This window comes from Paramisgurnus dabryanus, chromosome 13 (assembly GCF_030506205.2).
Source record: "Paramisgurnus dabryanus chromosome 13, PD_genome_1.1, whole genome shotgun sequence".
Lineage (NCBI taxonomy): Eukaryota > Metazoa > Chordata > Actinopteri > Cypriniformes > Cobitidae > Paramisgurnus > Paramisgurnus dabryanus.
This window is the reverse complement of record NC_133349.1, coordinates 21,338,365-21,357,193: the sequence shown is the minus strand read 5'-3', so window position 1 is coordinate 21,357,193 and position 18,829 is coordinate 21,338,365. Positions and strand designations below refer to the sequence as shown.

The 18,829-nt window shown below is 37.5% G+C and overlaps 1 protein-coding gene across 1 annotated transcript; it reads left to right on the top strand.

Moving 5' to 3' along the window:
• The first annotated feature begins 1,412 nt into the window (after positions 1-1,412).
• LOC135743482 (myocardin) lies at positions 1,413-18,829 on the top strand. Its single transcript, XM_073811629.1, is given in 16 exon segments — positions 1,413-1,742; positions 3,456-3,611; positions 9,464-9,520; positions 9,728-9,783; positions 10,221-10,287; positions 10,716-10,841; positions 12,457-12,635; positions 12,998-13,135; positions 13,257-13,561; positions 13,984-14,122; positions 14,219-14,653; positions 15,199-15,312; positions 15,462-15,599; positions 16,739-16,793; positions 16,874-17,283; positions 17,285-18,829. Coding segments are annotated over 15 exon segments (2,328 nt in total). The 5' UTR covers positions 1,413-1,742; positions 3,456-3,556; the 3' UTR covers positions 17,339-18,829.

Here is an 18,829-nt window from a genome sequence, read left to right as displayed (position 1 = left end):
GAAACTTGGCCTTATATGATGAAAATGTTTTTATTTATAATGAAACTCCTACTTAATTTATACACTGACCTATTTTCAACCTATGAATAAATATTGCCCGGAGCACTTCATTAAACATAATTAGGGTTCTCACCCTGTGTAATCACATCTTCATTTTAACATTCATTAATTGCATCACTCAAATCCAAAGCTTGATTGGTGTTTTTAAAAAATATAGGACGTACTGTTTTCAGTTAAGCTAAACAGTGCCACAAAGTGACACGATGTAATTGAGGTGAGCAGAGAAAGATGACAAGGGAGAGATAAAGATGGACAGTAGCAGGTGTCAATAACAGAGGGAATCCCGAAAGGGGGGTTGATGTAAGAAAGGTTGATTACATCACTTTTCCCCCAATAGTACACACAGTGACACAAATGTGACGCTTGGGGACAAATTGTGTCATTCACAACCTTCAACAAGGTGGTCTTTACATTCATTATCAGTCTCAAGGTTGTGAAAATGTCTCTTATTCATGCATACTGTATCATTACAATCACAGACACACATGTGCAACAGTATGGCAATGTGCACTGTATAAAATGATCAATCTTTCGTCTGTCATCTCCTCATTCCTGTTTTATATCTCAAACTGTTACTTCTTTTGGACTGTTTTGCTATTCCTTTATCTTGTATACCCCTATCTATCCCCCCTCTCTCTCACTTGCTTACTCACTCACTCACTAGCTGTGTTTGCCTGACCTGCTGATACAGCAGCACACACCAACCTGTCTGTCAAAGCTACCAAACAGGTGGTGCAGTAATGATCTCCCTTACCCCATGACACACACACATATACATCTCTCTCCCTGTTTCTCGAACACACACTTACACGCACACACACACACACAAGTATTCCCATGTTTGTGAAATTAAAATGAATTTATTGCATAATATGATATTTCAAATGATATGTTTCTACTTGCATGCGCAGAACTATCCAGTACACAGTTTATTTTTAAAAAGAGTTTATTTTAGACCTCATGTCTAATGTACCCGCTGGCAATATCAGTGTGTTATCATGGCTGTTTTTGGCAATCTGTTGTATGCTAATGTATACAGCACTTCTGTTCAAACTTAGATTAAGGTTTGATGCAAAGAAAACATTTGTAGCACCCAAAGTCATATTCGAAAACATTCAAAAAGTAAGGTAGCATCCATATCATTTTCTGTACATATGTACTGAAGGTCACCCTTTTGCAATCTTATCCAGCTACCTATAGGCCCTGTCACCCCCCAAAAGAGACAGGAAACACCACAAGTTACCCACCCAGTGTTACCCCCAATGAATCCATCAGCAGATGCGCGTGTGTGTGTGTGTATCTGCTGTGCGGATTTTAAGGGGGCAGGGTGTCGGGTGCTTTTTTGATAGCCCAACACAGTTGGCTCAACTCTTTGGTGTGGGGGTAGAGAGAGAGATAGAGAGAACGAGGTGCGCACGGTAAATTCTGCGTGGAGAAAAAGAAGAAGAAACACAGGGCCCTTTTCTCCCTAGATTCACCTGTGGACGGGAATGAACAAACAGGCGAAGCAGAAGATAAGGAACAAGCTTGTCACGGTTGTTATCGCGATTTAATGCCTCAAGTTCTGCACTCGTTCTTCATCTCAACTGCAAGAATTCCTCTCTCTTTCTCTCTCTCTCGCTCCACTTTAATCTCTGTTAAACGCCACTCTGTCAGCTCTCGGGGAAGCTCAGTCTGAATCTGTGAGTATTCCCTTTGCATTCATTTTGTTGTTTGTATAGTTTTTATGTGTGAGTATACTCTATATGTTTCCTTTGTGAAGTCATATCTGTTTATAAAGACTTACAGGACAGTTCAGTGATTGAAGACCAATTTTTTGCTTGACTATGTTCACTATAGAAATACAGTTCTGGATTAAGGGATAGTTAACCTGAAAAAAATAATGAAATTTGTTAAATACTTTAATCAGTTATTCACTTTTATGTTATTGCTTCAAACCATCTGAAAATGCTGTGTCATTTTAACCCAGCATTGGGTAAAAAATGGACGAACCCAACTCGTTTGATTGTAATTTAACCTGCTTGGTTGTTTCAACCCAAAATGCTGGGTTGTTTTAACCACTTCGTTGGGTCAAATATAAACATTTTCTGAGATAATTTAACCCAACGACTGGGTTCATCCCTATCTGACTTGAAGAGTCCCTATCTGCATTTTTATAGTGTATACTCAAAACAAGATTACACACAAAGACTGTCAACCACAAATTGTGACCCAGGACCACAAAACCAGTCATAAGGATATTATGATAATAATACATAATCTAAAAGCTGTATAAATAAGCTTCCCATTCATGTATGGTTTGTTAGGATAGGACAACATTTGGCCAACTTTTTGAAAATCTGGAATCTGAGGGTGCAAGAAAATCAAAATATAGAGAAATCGCCTTAGCATTTCTTAGCAACACATATTAACAATTAATACATTTTTTACATTAATTGATATATTAACAGTATAAATATACAAAATATCCTGATGGAACATGATCTTTACTTAATATCCTAATGATTTTTGGCATACAATTTTTTTTTTTACATTTTTGACTATTGCTATACTTGTGCTACTTGCGACTGGTTTCGTGGTTCAGGGTCACAATTTACTGTCATTGTATCAGATCAATATCAATGAAGGATCAACAATAGTATTTTTCCAAATTCTTCCATAAAGGAAATAACGAAAGGTCATACTAGTTTGGATTGACATTGCAATAGTGTACCTTTTTGGGTGAAGCAACACCAAAAAACATCAAAGAATAATCTTTTCCCTCTCCCTAAACCTTTTTGTTTCTTACTTTGTGAGCTGAATGTAAATTTGTATAGTACTTCTCATATTACTATCGCTTCCTCATACTTCGCTTTGCCGGTTTCCTAATTTTTGCAAGTTGCTTTGAATAAAAGTGTCTGCTAAATACCTAAATGTAAAGAGAGATGCACAGTCATGTAATTGAAATCTAGCACTAAGGAACGTAAATAAAAGTGATTATTTCTGTAACTCAAACCTGTGCACACACGCTCATGCGCTCCAGCTGTTCATTTGATCCTCTGCTGGTCAGTGCGAGCATTATTCCCATTACACTTTAAAATTACATATTCCCACTTGGATCAACTTAAAAAAATATTTTAATTGGTAAAATGTAACGTTTTCAACTTTTTTTTAAATTAATCCACCTTTTCACTTTTTACAATGTTGTTTACGTTTAAGAAAGGAATACGTTCTGATTCATTCTCTGCGATAGAAACAAAGCATTTAACTTCTGATTCCTCCTCTCTCTGTCAGTCATACACAATTTGTACAATTTTGTACTTTTCCCTTCTTCTTTCAATCCTTATTGTGAATAAGAATGTACAGGTCAGATGCGTCTTATGCCCTATGTGACTTTTCCTTTCTCTGTTTTTAAGGGAGAGGAAGGGTGCAAGAAATCACCCCTAATACCTGCCTTGCAGGAGGAAGCAACATCTTCAAAAGCTCCATCATTTTTCCTCCTCAGATCTCTCCCATTATGACCTTGCTGGCATCTGAGAGGTCGCTGCTCATCCGCAATAAGTTCCGCTCAGGTAAGAAAGATCACTGGAATGTAACGGATGTTCTAGGCTGGCTTTGATCGAAAACTTAACAGTGTTGCCATCTGTGAGCTCAAAAATATTGTGTGCAGTGTTGGGGAGTAACTAGCTAAAACTAGTGACACAACTAACCAGTACCTGCCAAGCTGCTTTTGCATTTGATATTTGTCATGGTTCCTTGGCAACAGTGCTGATTGCAAATTGAGCAAGTCATTGTTTATTTACATAGAAAACCACCCATGTGGCCAATGCAATTCCAGTATTGGCTGCATCCAGGGACATTGACCAATGGTGTATTGACCAATAGGACTTTCAAATATTACTTATTGACCTGTCCTTGTGAGGATTCACAATCTCTCATACTTCACCCATATTGTACAAAAGTGACCGGCAGTTCAGGGGATGTGGACAGTGGACAGATTGTCTTTGTTTTTTCCCATCTGTGGTTGGAACCGCTTCAAAAGCAGCGCCTTCTCTTCTTGGGTTTCCTATAAACATCCTGCTGGCAAACTCCTCAGACAAATGTACAGTCACGCTCTTTATAATAGCAAGATTCTGCAGCCAAAACTGCACTGAATGAACGTTTTTTTAACAATTTGGCTAACATTCAAATAGTAAAAACATTTCTCTGAAACAAAATGTATATACTGCATGCAAATTAGAAAATTTGGAGTTGGCTTAAAAGCTTGTTTGTTTAGACTGTCTGGAGCCTGATCTTACGGGAATTATTGTATGGTTTGGCTAGTTCATATGAATTTTTATGTAGTGAATCTTACAAATACGTACGATTATTATTAATAAAACAACCCCAATGTCAAAGGGTGAAAGCCACTACAGAAATGTACGAACATGGTCGTATGAATTTTATGAAATTTGCCACCTCGTAAAATACGTATAAATTGCAATGAGATTGTGTTGTTTTGTATGACAATGACAGTTGAATATTTAGTCGTAGGTGTGACAATTATATTAGGGTGGTTTCCTGGACAGCAATTAGACTAGTCCTAGACTAAAATAAATGTAAAAGTTGTCCAAACTAAAAACACTTTCACTGACACATCTTAAAATACATCAGTGCCCTTTGTTTTGCCTCAAAATGCACACAAGTAATGTTATTAGTAAGGCATGTTTGTTAAAACTAGTTACATTTCCTAATTAAAGTAATGCCTAGTCCTGGTTTAAGCGAATCCCTGTCCGGGAAACCACCCCATAGTGTTATTATCCATATATCACTGGGAATATCTAAAATGACCGCTACATTTTGTGGATAATATAAAGGTGCCATACGTTTTTTGTTTTTTCTCAGTGATTGATTCCTAAAAGAACCATTTGTATTACCGTCAAATAATCTAAAGAATCTTTTATTCACTACAAGAACCAATAATGCAATGGGAAGATTCCATGAACATTACAGGTTCTTCGTGAAATCACAAAAAACCTCTGTGCAGATAAGAGATCATTATCCAGAATGTGAATCTAAAAATGGTGGCTGTGGAAATAAAGGGTAAAGATCATTCCAAACATGGAAGAGATGATGTAAAAAAGCATAAATTATGAAAAGGGTACAAAACCATATCCAAGTGTTTGGGGTTCCCGGTGGGCACTATTGGTTTAATTATTATGAAGAGGAAGCTTTTTCAAACCACCAAGACTCATCCTAGAAAAGGTCATCCTTCTACTCTTTCTGTGCAAAGAAGAAGTACACTTACAGAAGCCATAGATATACCAATGATCACTTGGAAGGAGCTACAGAGTTTATAGCTGAGAATAGTATGTTCAGAAGTTAACAATAACAAAATCTGATTACAATTTTACAGTGTAATAATACATTAAAGAATATGAATCATTAACAATATGTACTTACAATAGGGTTAGGGTAAAGGTTATTAGCGCTAGTTGCATGTATAACATGTACATTAATTGAAATGACTTATTTTTTTACAAAATTTCACTTTAGTCATTTGATTATTATTAAAAAAATTTGAATAATGTATAATTATAACTCATTTACTGTTATTAGTATATTAATTACATGTGTAACAAAAGCACTGTAAAATAAAGTGTTAATAAAAATATCTGCATAAAATAGAGGAAAAATGCAAAAAGGAACACATTTGCTGTCTTTAGAAAAAGATGGACTTTAGAATTAAAGCTCATCACACCTACGTAAAATAGTGCACAGCGAGCCTTTTCACTGTAAAAAAATAAATAAATAAACATTGTTTATTATTTTTATGTTACTTTAACTTAACTAATTAGGTTAAACATTTTCAACTTGTTTGTTATTTTAAACTTGATGTTATCACAAGTCACAAACTTAAAATATTAGATTGAATTGCATAATTAAGTTGTTTTAACTTCACGCTGCATTTCACTCAATGCAGCATGAAGTTAAAACAAAATGGTTTTGCAAGTCAAATCAACCTACTTTTTTAAGTTGAAATTGTGTAACTTTTTTTAAGTTAAGGTAACATAAAAATATATGTTGATTTGACAAAAATGCATTGAGCTGGATGGCTCTGCACAATTTTAAAATAGTGACAAACATGCATGGGATGCTACATTCTACAGACTAATGAAAAATTCTTGTTTTTCTAATTGTAAGGTAAATGGTTTATTTGTATTTCAATTTGCCGACTTTACATTTTTAGTTGAATCAACTCAGATTTACAAGTCATGTCAACTTACTACTATTAATCTTAAAGAGATAAGTTGCTACAACTTATAAAATTAAATTGAATTTTTTTAATCTCATCTGTAGTCATAGCAACTTATCTCTAGTCAAGATAAATAATAGTTAGTTGAAATGACTTGTAAATCTCAGTTGATTCAACAAAACAATTTAATGCAGCAAAGAATTTTTTTACAGTGTAGCATGTCTTTGTTTAAACATTTTTAAGCATTATATCTTTGTTTATTGTCAGATAAGACACCAATATTAAAAAAAAACGTGTAGCTAGATTTGCCATTTAATGCTTTGAAGTAATCAACATGGTAGATACATTTTAATTATAAGATTTATAAATTAAAACCCAGATAAAGTCATGTAAAGAACATTCTGTGAAAATATAACCTCAATATCTGTAATATTCACTTTTGTAAGGTCAAAGTCAAAGTTAGAACTTATGATTAAAATCAAACTTTGATGCTCCTCTTAATTAGACTTTACAGACTGTGAAGTGAATTAATACGGAGACTTCAACATTGGCATATTTTTATATATAAGGCAATATTAGGTCTCCTTCCATCCTACCTCCTGACATATATAAGTGAAAAAGGTACTGGGTCTTATAACCTTCGTTCCCAAGATCATTTCCTTTTAACTGTCCCAAAGGTTAGAACTGAGTTAGGAAAAAAGGCTTTTCAGTTTGCTGCTCCTTCAACATGGAACAAGTTGCAAGAATCTATGAAACTAACTAAGTTGGTTTCACTGGCCGCTTTTAAAAAGATATTATTTGACTCACAGGCAGCCACATCTGGCTGTGGATGTTTTAATTGATGTGTAAGGATTCTGGTTGACTTTGAGGGATTTAGTTTTTTCTTTATTTTTTAATTTCTGTGTTTCTGTGTATTTTGTATTTGCGTGTACTGTATGTGTGGTTGTACTGCTGCCTCCCTTGGCCAGGACACTCTTGAAAAAGAGATTTTTAATCTCAATGAGTCTCTTCCTGGTTAAATAAAGGTAAAATAAAAAAATAAAACAGACAGGGTCACATATGAGAGAACTGGTTCTCGGTTTTATTATTAATTTCTGTGAACACATTCAGTCCTTCTTTTTACACTGACTTATGAATATTTGTTTAATGCTATTATGGATTGATGTTCTGGTATTCCAAACATCCACAGTTACAGTTGAGTAGAAAGTCAGGAACCTTGAACTGCCATTATGCATCTATGCAGGGGCGTAGAGTTAGGAGTAATAGAGGTGATGAACTCCTCAATAACCAAAATTGCATTTATACAATGATTAATGGAAACATCTGTACGATTACACTTCAACCTCCTCCAATGTTCAAACTGAATCTATACCCTTGCATCTATGACATTATTATGGGGCAATGCACACCAATCATCATTACTTTGAGATGCCCTGGCATGGCATTCATTGAATTTTTAATTTCAGTATTCCAATTTGATTTGGCCTGGTGCCACTCAGCATGTCATTTTCTTCTGGAGTAAAGTCAAAAGAGGAAGAATTTACTTAGTGCAAATGACAGCAAAGGAGGGAGAGAGAGAGAGAGAGAGAGACAGACAGAGAGAGAGAGAGAGAGAGAGAGAGAGACAGCTGGAAAGGGGGATGGGTAGGGAGACTGAAATAGAAATTCAGATGGATAAATAGTTACCCCTTCCTCTCACGTCCACTCTCAGATCTCAAAACTCAGCACAGAGGTGCATCATGGGAAAGCCACCATAGCCACCTGACTCCTCCCACTTCTGGCACAGCTGTAAATCAAGTGTTTGTTTATGGTTCTAATTTATGATCATTGAAGGCACAGACTGGTGCGATTTACTTGTAATATGATGGACTTGCAGTCATAAAAACTATTTGATCCACACAAGACATGTTATATTCTTCAGTGAGAGAGACAGAGTTTCTAAGATGGAGTTTTCTGAAATGCAAAGTGTATTTAAAATGAGCAGTATGAATGAGGAGCTCAGATGCCGAATACTCTCAGCAAGTATTATATGTTAGTCAAATTCCTTTGCCACATTGTGCACGAAAGATACATTTGATTAACGGCAGTGCGCAAAATGACTGAGTATCACATTCAAACTTGTGTCCCTTGTGAGTACTTCGACCTGAGTACAATCCCATTGTGGCAATGACATAGATCACAGCGCCCCCTAATGTATGGTTTAGGTTCAGTTTTTACATTCGGACTTTCAGCATTTCCAGTTGCATATTTAAAGGTACACGCCCACAATTTGGGAATTTAGCTTATTTACCGTATCCCCCAGAGTTAGATAAGTCCATAAATACCTTTCTCATCTCCGTGTGTGCTGTTACTCTGTCTTGTGCAGCCCCCGCTAGCTTAGCTTAGCACAGAGACTGGAAGTGAATGGCTCCAGCTAGCATACTGCTCCCAATAAGTGACGAAATAACGTGAACTTTTTCTATTTATGTGTTGTGATTGTATAGTCACAGCGTGTACAAATAACAAGGTCATATGAGACACAGCCATCTTTTAACAGTATACATACTGGGAACTATATTCTCAGAAGGCGAAGCACTGCTACTTGGGCAGAGTGATTTGCTCGCAGCAACCCGAGAAGCCCCCTAGTGAGGAGCAGAGAGTTTGGTCAAAGTTGTGCAAATCACTCCGCCCAAGTAGCAGTGCTTCACCTTCTGAGAATATAGTTCCCAGTATGTATACTGTTAAAAGGTGGCTGTGTCTCATATGACCTTGTTATTTGTACACGGTGTGACTATAAAAATCACAACACATAAATAGGAAAATGTTTGCGTTATTTTGTCACTTATTGGGAGCAGTATGCTAGCTGGAGCCATTCACTTCCAGTCTCTGTGCTAAGCTAAGCGGGGGCTGCGTCAGACAGAGTTACAGTACGCACGGAGATGAGAAAGGTATGTATGGATTTATCTAACACTGGGGGATACGGTGAATAAGCTAAATTCCCAAAATGTGGGCGTGTTCCTTTAATGATTTTTCAACTGTTTACTAGATGTCTAACAACCTTTTAATTGCCATTAAAGTGAAATTACTGAACCTCAATATAAGATTAAAAAAAATACTCATTTACAAGAAAACATGTCAGACGCTTAGAAGGTTTTGCATCTGAACTCCTCAAATGTGGTTATTTTTAATATACTGCATTAATTTTTTCAGTTCTGCAGTTGAGAATTCAGAATCGCAGACAGCAAACTGAACTCAATGCAGAGTCTGGTAAGTATTTATGAATTCATATCATTGCCTGCTTGGCCATAGGAAGTCTTCATGAAAATTTCCCCCTATGGGGCTTATTTCAGTCACACTTTTAAATATTTGGACTGCTCTCTTATATCATTTTATTTCTAAATTACCATTTTATTACAGCTGCCTCTATGCATTTATATATTTGGTCCATTTTCTCTCTCTCTCTCTCCTCTGTAGGAACAAAGACTTCTGTCCCTGATAAAGTTGGGGAAAAGAACGTCAACAATGGAACGGTGAGATAGTAATTACCTGTGTATGACTGAATGTTTTAAATGATAATAAGCTAAACTTCGTTTGAAACAATGGCTTCATTTCAGTAACAATATTGTGTAGATAATGAACAAATTGGAAACATTGTTTGATAATTGACACAAGTTACTCTTTAACCTCTTTAGCATAATGTAATGTTTGCAATTACATGTCTAGTTACTGTTGCAAACTATTAGTATTAGCCGTGAAACACTGTTAGCACAGTTCATTATGTTTGTAGTAAGACAGTAAACAGCAGCTGGTTCAGGATAATTACTGTCAGGATGAAAAACTCTGTGGTGGAATCTCAGAGGTTTATTGGGACCGTCACTATACAAAAGCATAGTGTTAGTTTCATATCAGTTGAAAGTATTTGTTGACATGGTGGATGGTACTGATTTGCCTGATTTTCCTAATACAGCATAAGACAGATGATGGCACCGCTCAGAAGTCACCCCCTAGTGGCATGACAGCTCAATCTGTACCAGGTGATACATCAATCACAGCCATTGAGCTCATCTTTCCTGACCTTCAGTTATCAAAGACTATCCCAATACCTGTATTAAACAAAGCCGTAACCTTAAAGCTGAAATGAATGGCTTTCCATTAGCCGTTCATGCATCCATTGCTCCCCATACATCAGACACTCTTTTATAGTTTGCAAGTCATTCAGCTAAAGGACCTTCAGTACTGCACATATTATCTGAAGGCCTCCAAATGTCTGAATTCGATTACCTAACAATAAATTCCCTTGTGAGAAAAATGTCCATACTGGCTTTAATGTCTATCTTAAAACTCTCTTGTTATAAACCAGAACAATTGATTTTCCATTCTCACTCACCGTCTTCTTTCACTATTCATTTAGTTCTCTCTCTCTCTCTCAATGTCTCTTTTTATGTCTCTCTCTCTTACGCAGACAGGGGTTATGGTGGTGCTCACAAGCAGAAGAAGGCTCGACTGGCTGAGGATCTGAGTGAGAAAATCCAGAGACGGCCTGGACCACTTGAACTCCTGCAGAGGCACATTTTGCCTCTAGAGAACAGTGAGTTACTTTAAATAACTAAAAAGATGCCCAACATAACCTTAGACCTCCTTATTAAACAAAGACAAAAACCCAGTTCATTCCACAACTAAAACACACAGGACGACTTGAAGGGATAGTTAGTTAACCCCAAAATTAAAACATTTACTCACCCCAAACCTGTATGAGTTTATACTTCTGTTGAACCCAAAAGAAGATATTTTGATAAATAATAGCTGACGGTACCAATTGACTTGTAGGAAAAACAAATAATATGGGAGTCAATGGATACCATCAACTGTATGTTTACCATCATTTATCAAAATAACTTCTTTTGTGTTCAACAGAATAAAGCGATTTTTGGGTGAAACAACTAATCCTTTGACTTACTGTTGTATCAACTCCCTATTCAACTTGAAGTGTTCAACATAGATTTTGCACAAACTATTTGCACATTTATTAAACATGTGCACTACCATATCTGCTCACTATGTCTATATACAAACATGGAGATGCACATACTGTAAATGTAGTGTTTTTTTCTTATTTTCATCTGTAAATGACCCCTGTTTGCTATTTATTTCTATATTCTATACTGAACATTGTAAAACATCTTTCTGCCTTAATTTTTTTGTTGAATCAACTCAGATTTACAAGACTTTTTCAATCTACATTTTATAAGTTATAACAACTCATCTGTAGTTATAACAACTCATCTCTAGTCAAGATAAATGATAGTAAGTTGAAATGAATTGTAAATCTCAGTTAATTCAACTAAAATAGATTTAAGCAGCAAAGTTTATACAGCGTATATGGTGGAAGCAAAAATAATCACTTTTACCTGTTTTTATTTGTGTACATGACAATAAAATGTTTTACCTCATTACATACACATTATTATAATACATATTGTATCTATAAATACATTGCTAAAGGTAAAGTATTTTTTAATAAACTGTTTAAATTTTAATTATTTATACATCTGTCTGATACTTACACATCTTTAGAAGGGTGTTTTTAACATAAATTAATATTACATAATATTAATCCCTTTAAGGTATCCATTTACCTGACAAACTATTTACATATACAGTATATACAGCACTGTGCAAAAGTATTAAGCCACCATGCCACAATTTGTTTCTCAGTCTCTTTAATAAAATACACCCAGAAAATATACAGGAAATGTGTATATAGTATTAAAAACTGTAGTAAAATGTAAACTGATGTGTAAAGTTTTTATGGTAAACTCCCCTTCCACTTAAGCAATAGCAGGAAACTGCAGGATATCTTAACCCTAAATAAAATCCTAATTTCTAATTTGAAAGAAATTAGTCTTTTTACTTCATTCTGCTCAAAAACGCCCACGATGTGTTTAGTGCCAAGAGAGGTCACACTAAACACCGACGATGAATTAAGAAGACATTTAGTCCTGATTTTTGTTTTACATATTTCCTGTATTTTCTGTTTGTATCTTAATAAAATAGATTGAAAAATGAATATGGATGGACATTAAAACTTTGCTAAAACAACAAGTCTGGTGGTGGTGGCCTAAGACTTTTGCACAGTACTGTACAGTAAATTATACTCAGAATGGTCTCAGACTGTTCACACAGTTGTCTTCTCTTTCCCTCAGCTCCTTCACTTCCATCAGACGTCTTTGAAGATGACAACTGCTCTTCATCCTCTGCATCTCCCGAGCAACTCGGGATGCACCAATCACCTGGCTTCTCATCATCACCTGAGCTAGCAGGTGACCAGTCACTGAGTGAGGGGTCACCTGTTACTACGCCCATTAGCCCAAACAGTGTACAGGTAAAGATGTTAGAAGAGGCAAAAACACAGTATTAGTATGGTTAGTAACATAGTACATAACACTTCCATATATGGTCTTTTTAATTTAAAGGCTGTATAATTATTTTGAAGGTAAAAAACTGTCTCTTATGCCAATGTATAAATGCATGAACCACTAAGCAATTTTTAACTGGTTGAACTGGGCACCTCGACCAGACTGATGTAGCAACAGTTTTGGTTGAAACTTTCTGTTTGCCAAAAATGTTGGGGCAACATGTTTGAAAACAGACCACAACTCAAATGAGATAGAAAGTTATCATTTAGTATTACAGAAAAAAGTGTATTAACCACATATTCACCACTGTCAACCCATATTTTTAAAGCAGTGCAGGTTGGCGTTGCTCCCGGCAACCGAGTGCATCAGCCAGCCAATGACCATGTCTGTAACAGGGTCAAACTCTATATCAACAACCGGGAAACCCAAAGGGATGTACATGCCCTCTCAGACTCCACCACTGCTGGTACACAATCACACAGAGATTAAAAAATAATCATTTGTTTTACTCCACACTCTACTTCAGCCTATTTCTCTCATCCACTCCAAGTTGTATTGCTTACATTTTCTCTTTGTATACCTCCAAGACAGCACAACCTCTAGCTCCACCATCTCATTCCATTCTGGGTGGGTCCTTAACCTCATCCCGCCCACCACGCCCACGAAAGCCTCGTGATTCAAAACCCAAAATGAGAAAGCTGAAATACCATCAATACATTCCCCCAGATCAGAGGGGTGGAACTGGGAGCGGAGCTGGGAACACTTCACAAAAGAGTAACAACAGTCAAACTCCGCCCACCGATTCTTCTTATTCCCACCTCGTGCAACAACAGCAGGTCTTCTTACAACTACAAATTCTTAACCAGCAACAACAGCTTACTGTGACAAACAGGTAAAGGACCCGATAAGAAAAAAAAATACACAAAAATTTAACATTGTGAAAGTGATAAATACTGTCTGCATATTATATTTCAAAAATAGTACAAAAATAATTTTTGGTCTGTAGCTAATTTTGCCCTTCATGACAACTGTGGGGGGGGGGGGGGTAAATTTATTGCGACTCATTTGTTTAAATTATATTAAGCCTTAAAGTTCTGCATAATTAAGGGCGTTGCCACTTGAGTGACGGTTGACAGTAGTGCTGTCACAAGAGTCGAGCTAGGAGGGCGTGGTTTCAGCAACCAGCCACCTCAGCTTCACCCATGTCCGGCCTCTTTACCCATTTTTCGGAAATCAGCAAGTGATAAAAAATGTCTCACACATAGTTTGATCAGGAAATATTTATAAAAATCTATTTACACCTTCAAAAAATAGTGAGAACCAAGTGAAGCTTTCTGGAAGCACACCTCAAAGCTCTCCTCAGCCTGGAACACCATCGACAAACCCCTCCACCCCTAATACAAGTCCCATGCACCAGGCAGAGTTACTTCCATCAAACCTTGACGACCTAACTGTAAGAACTTTATAACTGATCAAATAAGTCTTTATTAATGATACAATCAAGCTTTGTATAGAAAATGAAATACACTTAGTTTTGCATTGTTTTCAGGTGTCAGTGCTCCGTCAACAGTTGCGCAAACGTGGACTTCCAGTGTCTGGCACCAAACCTGCGCTTCTGGAGAGACTCCGCCCTTTCCAGGTGCCCCACCCCCAATTAACCCCTGCACCAGTTTGTCAGCTTGGTGTCACACTAGAACCCTCTCACCCTGCCAGCGTCAACGCTATTCCCAACAGTGTGGACACCTCAGCAAACCCGACTCAGATGTACATCCATCCCTCGGGTTTAGCAGAACAAAGCTTGGCTGGAGACGGCTACCTCACTTCATCTTCTGCTGGCTCTAGTCCCAGCTTACATACATCGTCCCCTCTAGTGCCATCAGGTGCAACGTGGAGGCCATGCCAGGATTTAGAGGAGCTTAATGTGGAGCTAGAAATGAGAGAGAGGATGAGGAGCAGACCAAGAGAAGGAGCAAATGACACTCAGGTACGTAGGCTACTATACAGATTCCTGACTATTGAGATGGGTATCAGGAACCTTGTTAAAGGCGGGGTGCATGATCTCTGAAAGCCAATGTTGACATTTGAAATCACCCAAACAAACACCCCCCTACCCCAATAGAATCTGGACCTTCTTTTGATAGACCCGCCCCACACATACGCAACCCAGGCAACAATGGCGGTTAGTAGAGATGCCCCTTACTGCTGATTGGCTACAAGTGTGTTTTGGTAGTCGGCCCGACTTTGTACATTGGTATAATACCCTATCGAATAAACACTTTAAACTTAAAGTGGCGTATGCTGGTTTGGTGTGATCTAGCTAGTGAACATGGTCTTTTAATGAAGGTGGTTGAAGAAGGAAAGCATGCAACCACCAAAACTCAACTTATGTTGGCTAGCATAAATGCTTTAATAGGAATCCTTTGGCAGGAGTTATCTGCAATTAGTTTTTAATGCCAACTGTTATGCAATACACTGCATAACAATTGCATGAGCCACTCGAGTATCTAATTTACTTGATTCCTTCTCCAGCTGTGTGGAGGTTCCTTACATCCTTTCCTGCAACAGGACCCTGGATGCACCAGAGGAAAACCAGACACAGGTGGCCAGGAAGCTCTTCTTAAGTACTGCATTGGTGATGGGAAGGTACAGTACACACTAGTAAGGCTTTATAATTTGAGACAAACCTGTACTCTTGCAGTACTATAGCGCAATGGGTTGTGGGAAAATTTAATCCAAAAAGCATGCATACTGTCGAGGTTAATAATGTTCCTCTTGTTTATTCCTAATATTAGGTAAACTGCTGTCAGCTTTGCGATGCGATTGGTCAAGATTTTGATTTGCCCATGCAAATCACAGCTAGTCCAGCACAGGCATCGCCGACTGTTCGTAGTTTAGAGGAGGAGCTACAGGAGGCTATTCAGAGAGTGCAGGTGAGTGTGCTAAAATGTATTAAAGGATTAGTCCATTTTCTCAAAAAAAATCCATATAATTTACTCACCACCATGTCAACCAAAATGTTGATGTTTTTCTTTGTTCAGTCGAGAAGAAATTATGTTTTTTGAGGAAAACATTCCAGGATTTTTCTCATTTTAATGGACTTTAATGGACCCCAACACTTTACACATAACTCAACACTTCACAATTTTTTTCAACACAGCTTTAAATGACTCCCAAACGAGGCATAAGGGTCTTATCTAGCGAAACCATTGTCATTTTTGACAAGAAAAATAAAAAATATGCACTTTTAAACCACAACTTCTATCACCGGTCCTGTGATGTGCCAGCGCAACCTCATGTAATTGCGTAGTGACGTATAAAGATCATGTGTTACATATATGAAACGCACATTTTCGGACCATTTTAAACAATAAACTGACACAAAGACATTAATTACTATCATTCCACATACAACAACGTTGGAACGGTCCTCTTTCTACACACTTGTAAACACTGAGGCGTAGTTTCGCATACATCATCCGTGACCTCTTAACGTGATGACGTATTGCGTGAGGTTCGCATCACAGGACCAGAGATAGACGAGAAGTTGTGGTTTAAAAGTGCATATTTTTTATTTTTCTTGTCAAAAATTACAATCGTTTCACTAGATAAGACCCTTACGCCTCGTTTGGGATCGTTTATAGTCCTTTGAAACTCTGTCGAAAAAAATTGTTAAGTGTTGGGGTCCATTAAAGTCCATTAAAATGATAAAAATCCTGGAACGTTTTCCTCAAAAACATAATTTCTGAACAAAGAAAGACATCAACATCTTGGATGACATGGTGGTGAGTAAATTATCTGGATTTTTTTTAAGAAAATTGACTAATCCTTTAAGTGTTCTTGTAGTTCAATTCGTAGGGCAATGCAATAGCAGTGCAAAGGTCATGGGTTTGATTCTCTGAAAAACACACATGCCGATGAATAATGTAAAGCTTGTATGAACTGTAAGTCACTTTGGATAAAAGCATCTGCCAAGTGCATAAATGTGTAACAATTAGTACGTGACTATTGACGTATTGATTACTGTCCTGCATGTTTGACTTTCTGTCAACCATTTCTTTTGCCATGCAAGATGGACCCTACTCAATCCATAGATGACATTCTGGAGGATACTATTGGTTGCTCAGGTGAGCATGTTTGTACAAGAACGTTCTGATATGCTGATCATAAAAGTTTCAAAGCCAAATCTCATCTTCTTCTCTTTCAGATAACACTTCTCTCATCACAGATCTCCAATCAGCCACTACAGTCCTGTCAGGCTCCTCCCCCGCCCCACACCTTGACCAGTCACAGTCCACCAAGCGCCAGAAAGACGACAACTTTCTTTCCTCTCCGCTGTGCTCCTCGCTTCTTCTGGAGCTTCCTCCTTCACCTAACAACGCATCAAACGTTGGTTCAACCCCAGCTCCTCTCCCTCCTCCTCCAATCTGCACCACACCACCATCCAACTCACTGTCCAGGAAAAGAAGGTCAGAGGTTCCTGCTTTTGACCCTGCCGATTGGCTGGAGTCGTTGACTTCTGGCCTACACCCTCTCACACCTCCTGCCGCCCCATTTCTTGAGAGCGACTTCGGGCTTGACTCAGATCTGAACGTCAACAGAGTCCTCGACCTGATGGTGGAGCAGTGGTGAGGAAAGGGTTAAGTGTGTGTCTGTATGTGCGTGTGTCTAATTGGATGCATTATTGGAAATTAACCACCTTTCAGATTACGTACCCAAGAGAGGGGACCCCTCACCCTCTCGTTCCTTCTTCCATTTTTGCATCCATCCATCTCTGTCAACTGATGTGACCAAACAGACCTGACTAGTGTTGACTGCGAAGCTCTTCTCCACGCAATGTCGAGAGAAAGAGATGAGGGAAAATGGAAATATATATAGAGAGAGATGGTTTGGTACCTTGTTCAGAAAGATCTGCGAATCTTTGAGCATGTGCACATACACCACACCCTCACTACAACTTGTATTTTTTTAAAAAGCTTAAAAAAAATAAAATAAATATATGATGAAAAAAGCAGGTTTTCCCGTTGGTTTGCCTCTTGCCGTATTGCCAGACAAAGTGTCGGCATATGGTAACCGTGTGGAGCAGCGGGAGCTTCAAAACAATCGTTGTGTGTTCGTGCAGGGAAGTGTATGCGCTCCCTGTGTGTGTGACTATGCTTCTCTTGGCTGCTTTAACTGTGTGTTTGTTTGCGTTGGCATACTTGCCAGCATATTCTGTGTAGATAATTTCAATGCACCATAAATCAGGTGCCTAAAGCACCCAAATGCACTTGTTTCTGTTTATACTGGTGTACATTTTTTTTTGTCCATTTCTCGCAGTGTTACACAATTTTAATATCAAGTGATATTCAGCTTGTCTGAACTACTGTGTCACGGTGCTGAGGGTAACTAAAAAGCTTTGACTCAGTGAACCCTCTAAAACATCTGAGGGCAGATTAACCCTTACTACCTATAGGAACTAATGTAGTGTAAAACATTGCTGGTCTAAGGTCAGCGGCAAATGTAATTATGTTAGAAAATGTAAACAATTTTGACCAGATGTATCAGTCTATCCAAATGATGTGTACAAGAAGTAATCCTTCAATCTTTACTGCTTAAAGTTTTTTTTTTCATGGGACCCATGCAACATACCATTGCTGTTTACAGAGTTTGACCTTTGCTGTTTGACCTTTCATCTGCCCATTGTCTTTATGTACTACTCTTGACAACAAAGTACATTACTCAGTGTAATATGCTTCCAAGAAAGGTCACAGTGATTCAACAAATGTCCAGAAAGTTATGAAAATGTGAGCTTTATATTCTGTCCCAGTCTTATATGTTTTGATGTATGAATAGGACGATATGTTTGATAATCAAAGATATTGTTCCGAGTTTAGTATGCAGACAAGTGTTGGAGAATCACAGCATTTGTGCAGCTGGACTTAAGTCCTTACAAGGTTTTGTTCCTGTAACCCAAAAACACACACAACTACTGTTGCTTTAAAGCCACTTGTTGTGCTTAAGTTTAATAAATGACCAACCAATCAAAAGGCAAACCATTTAATATATTCACTGATATACAGTATTTAATTAATAATTTATTGTAACTGTGTCACCGATCTACATTTAAATTGTATTGTAAACGTAAAATTTTAAAATTAAAGTCTTAATTGATTTTCCCACA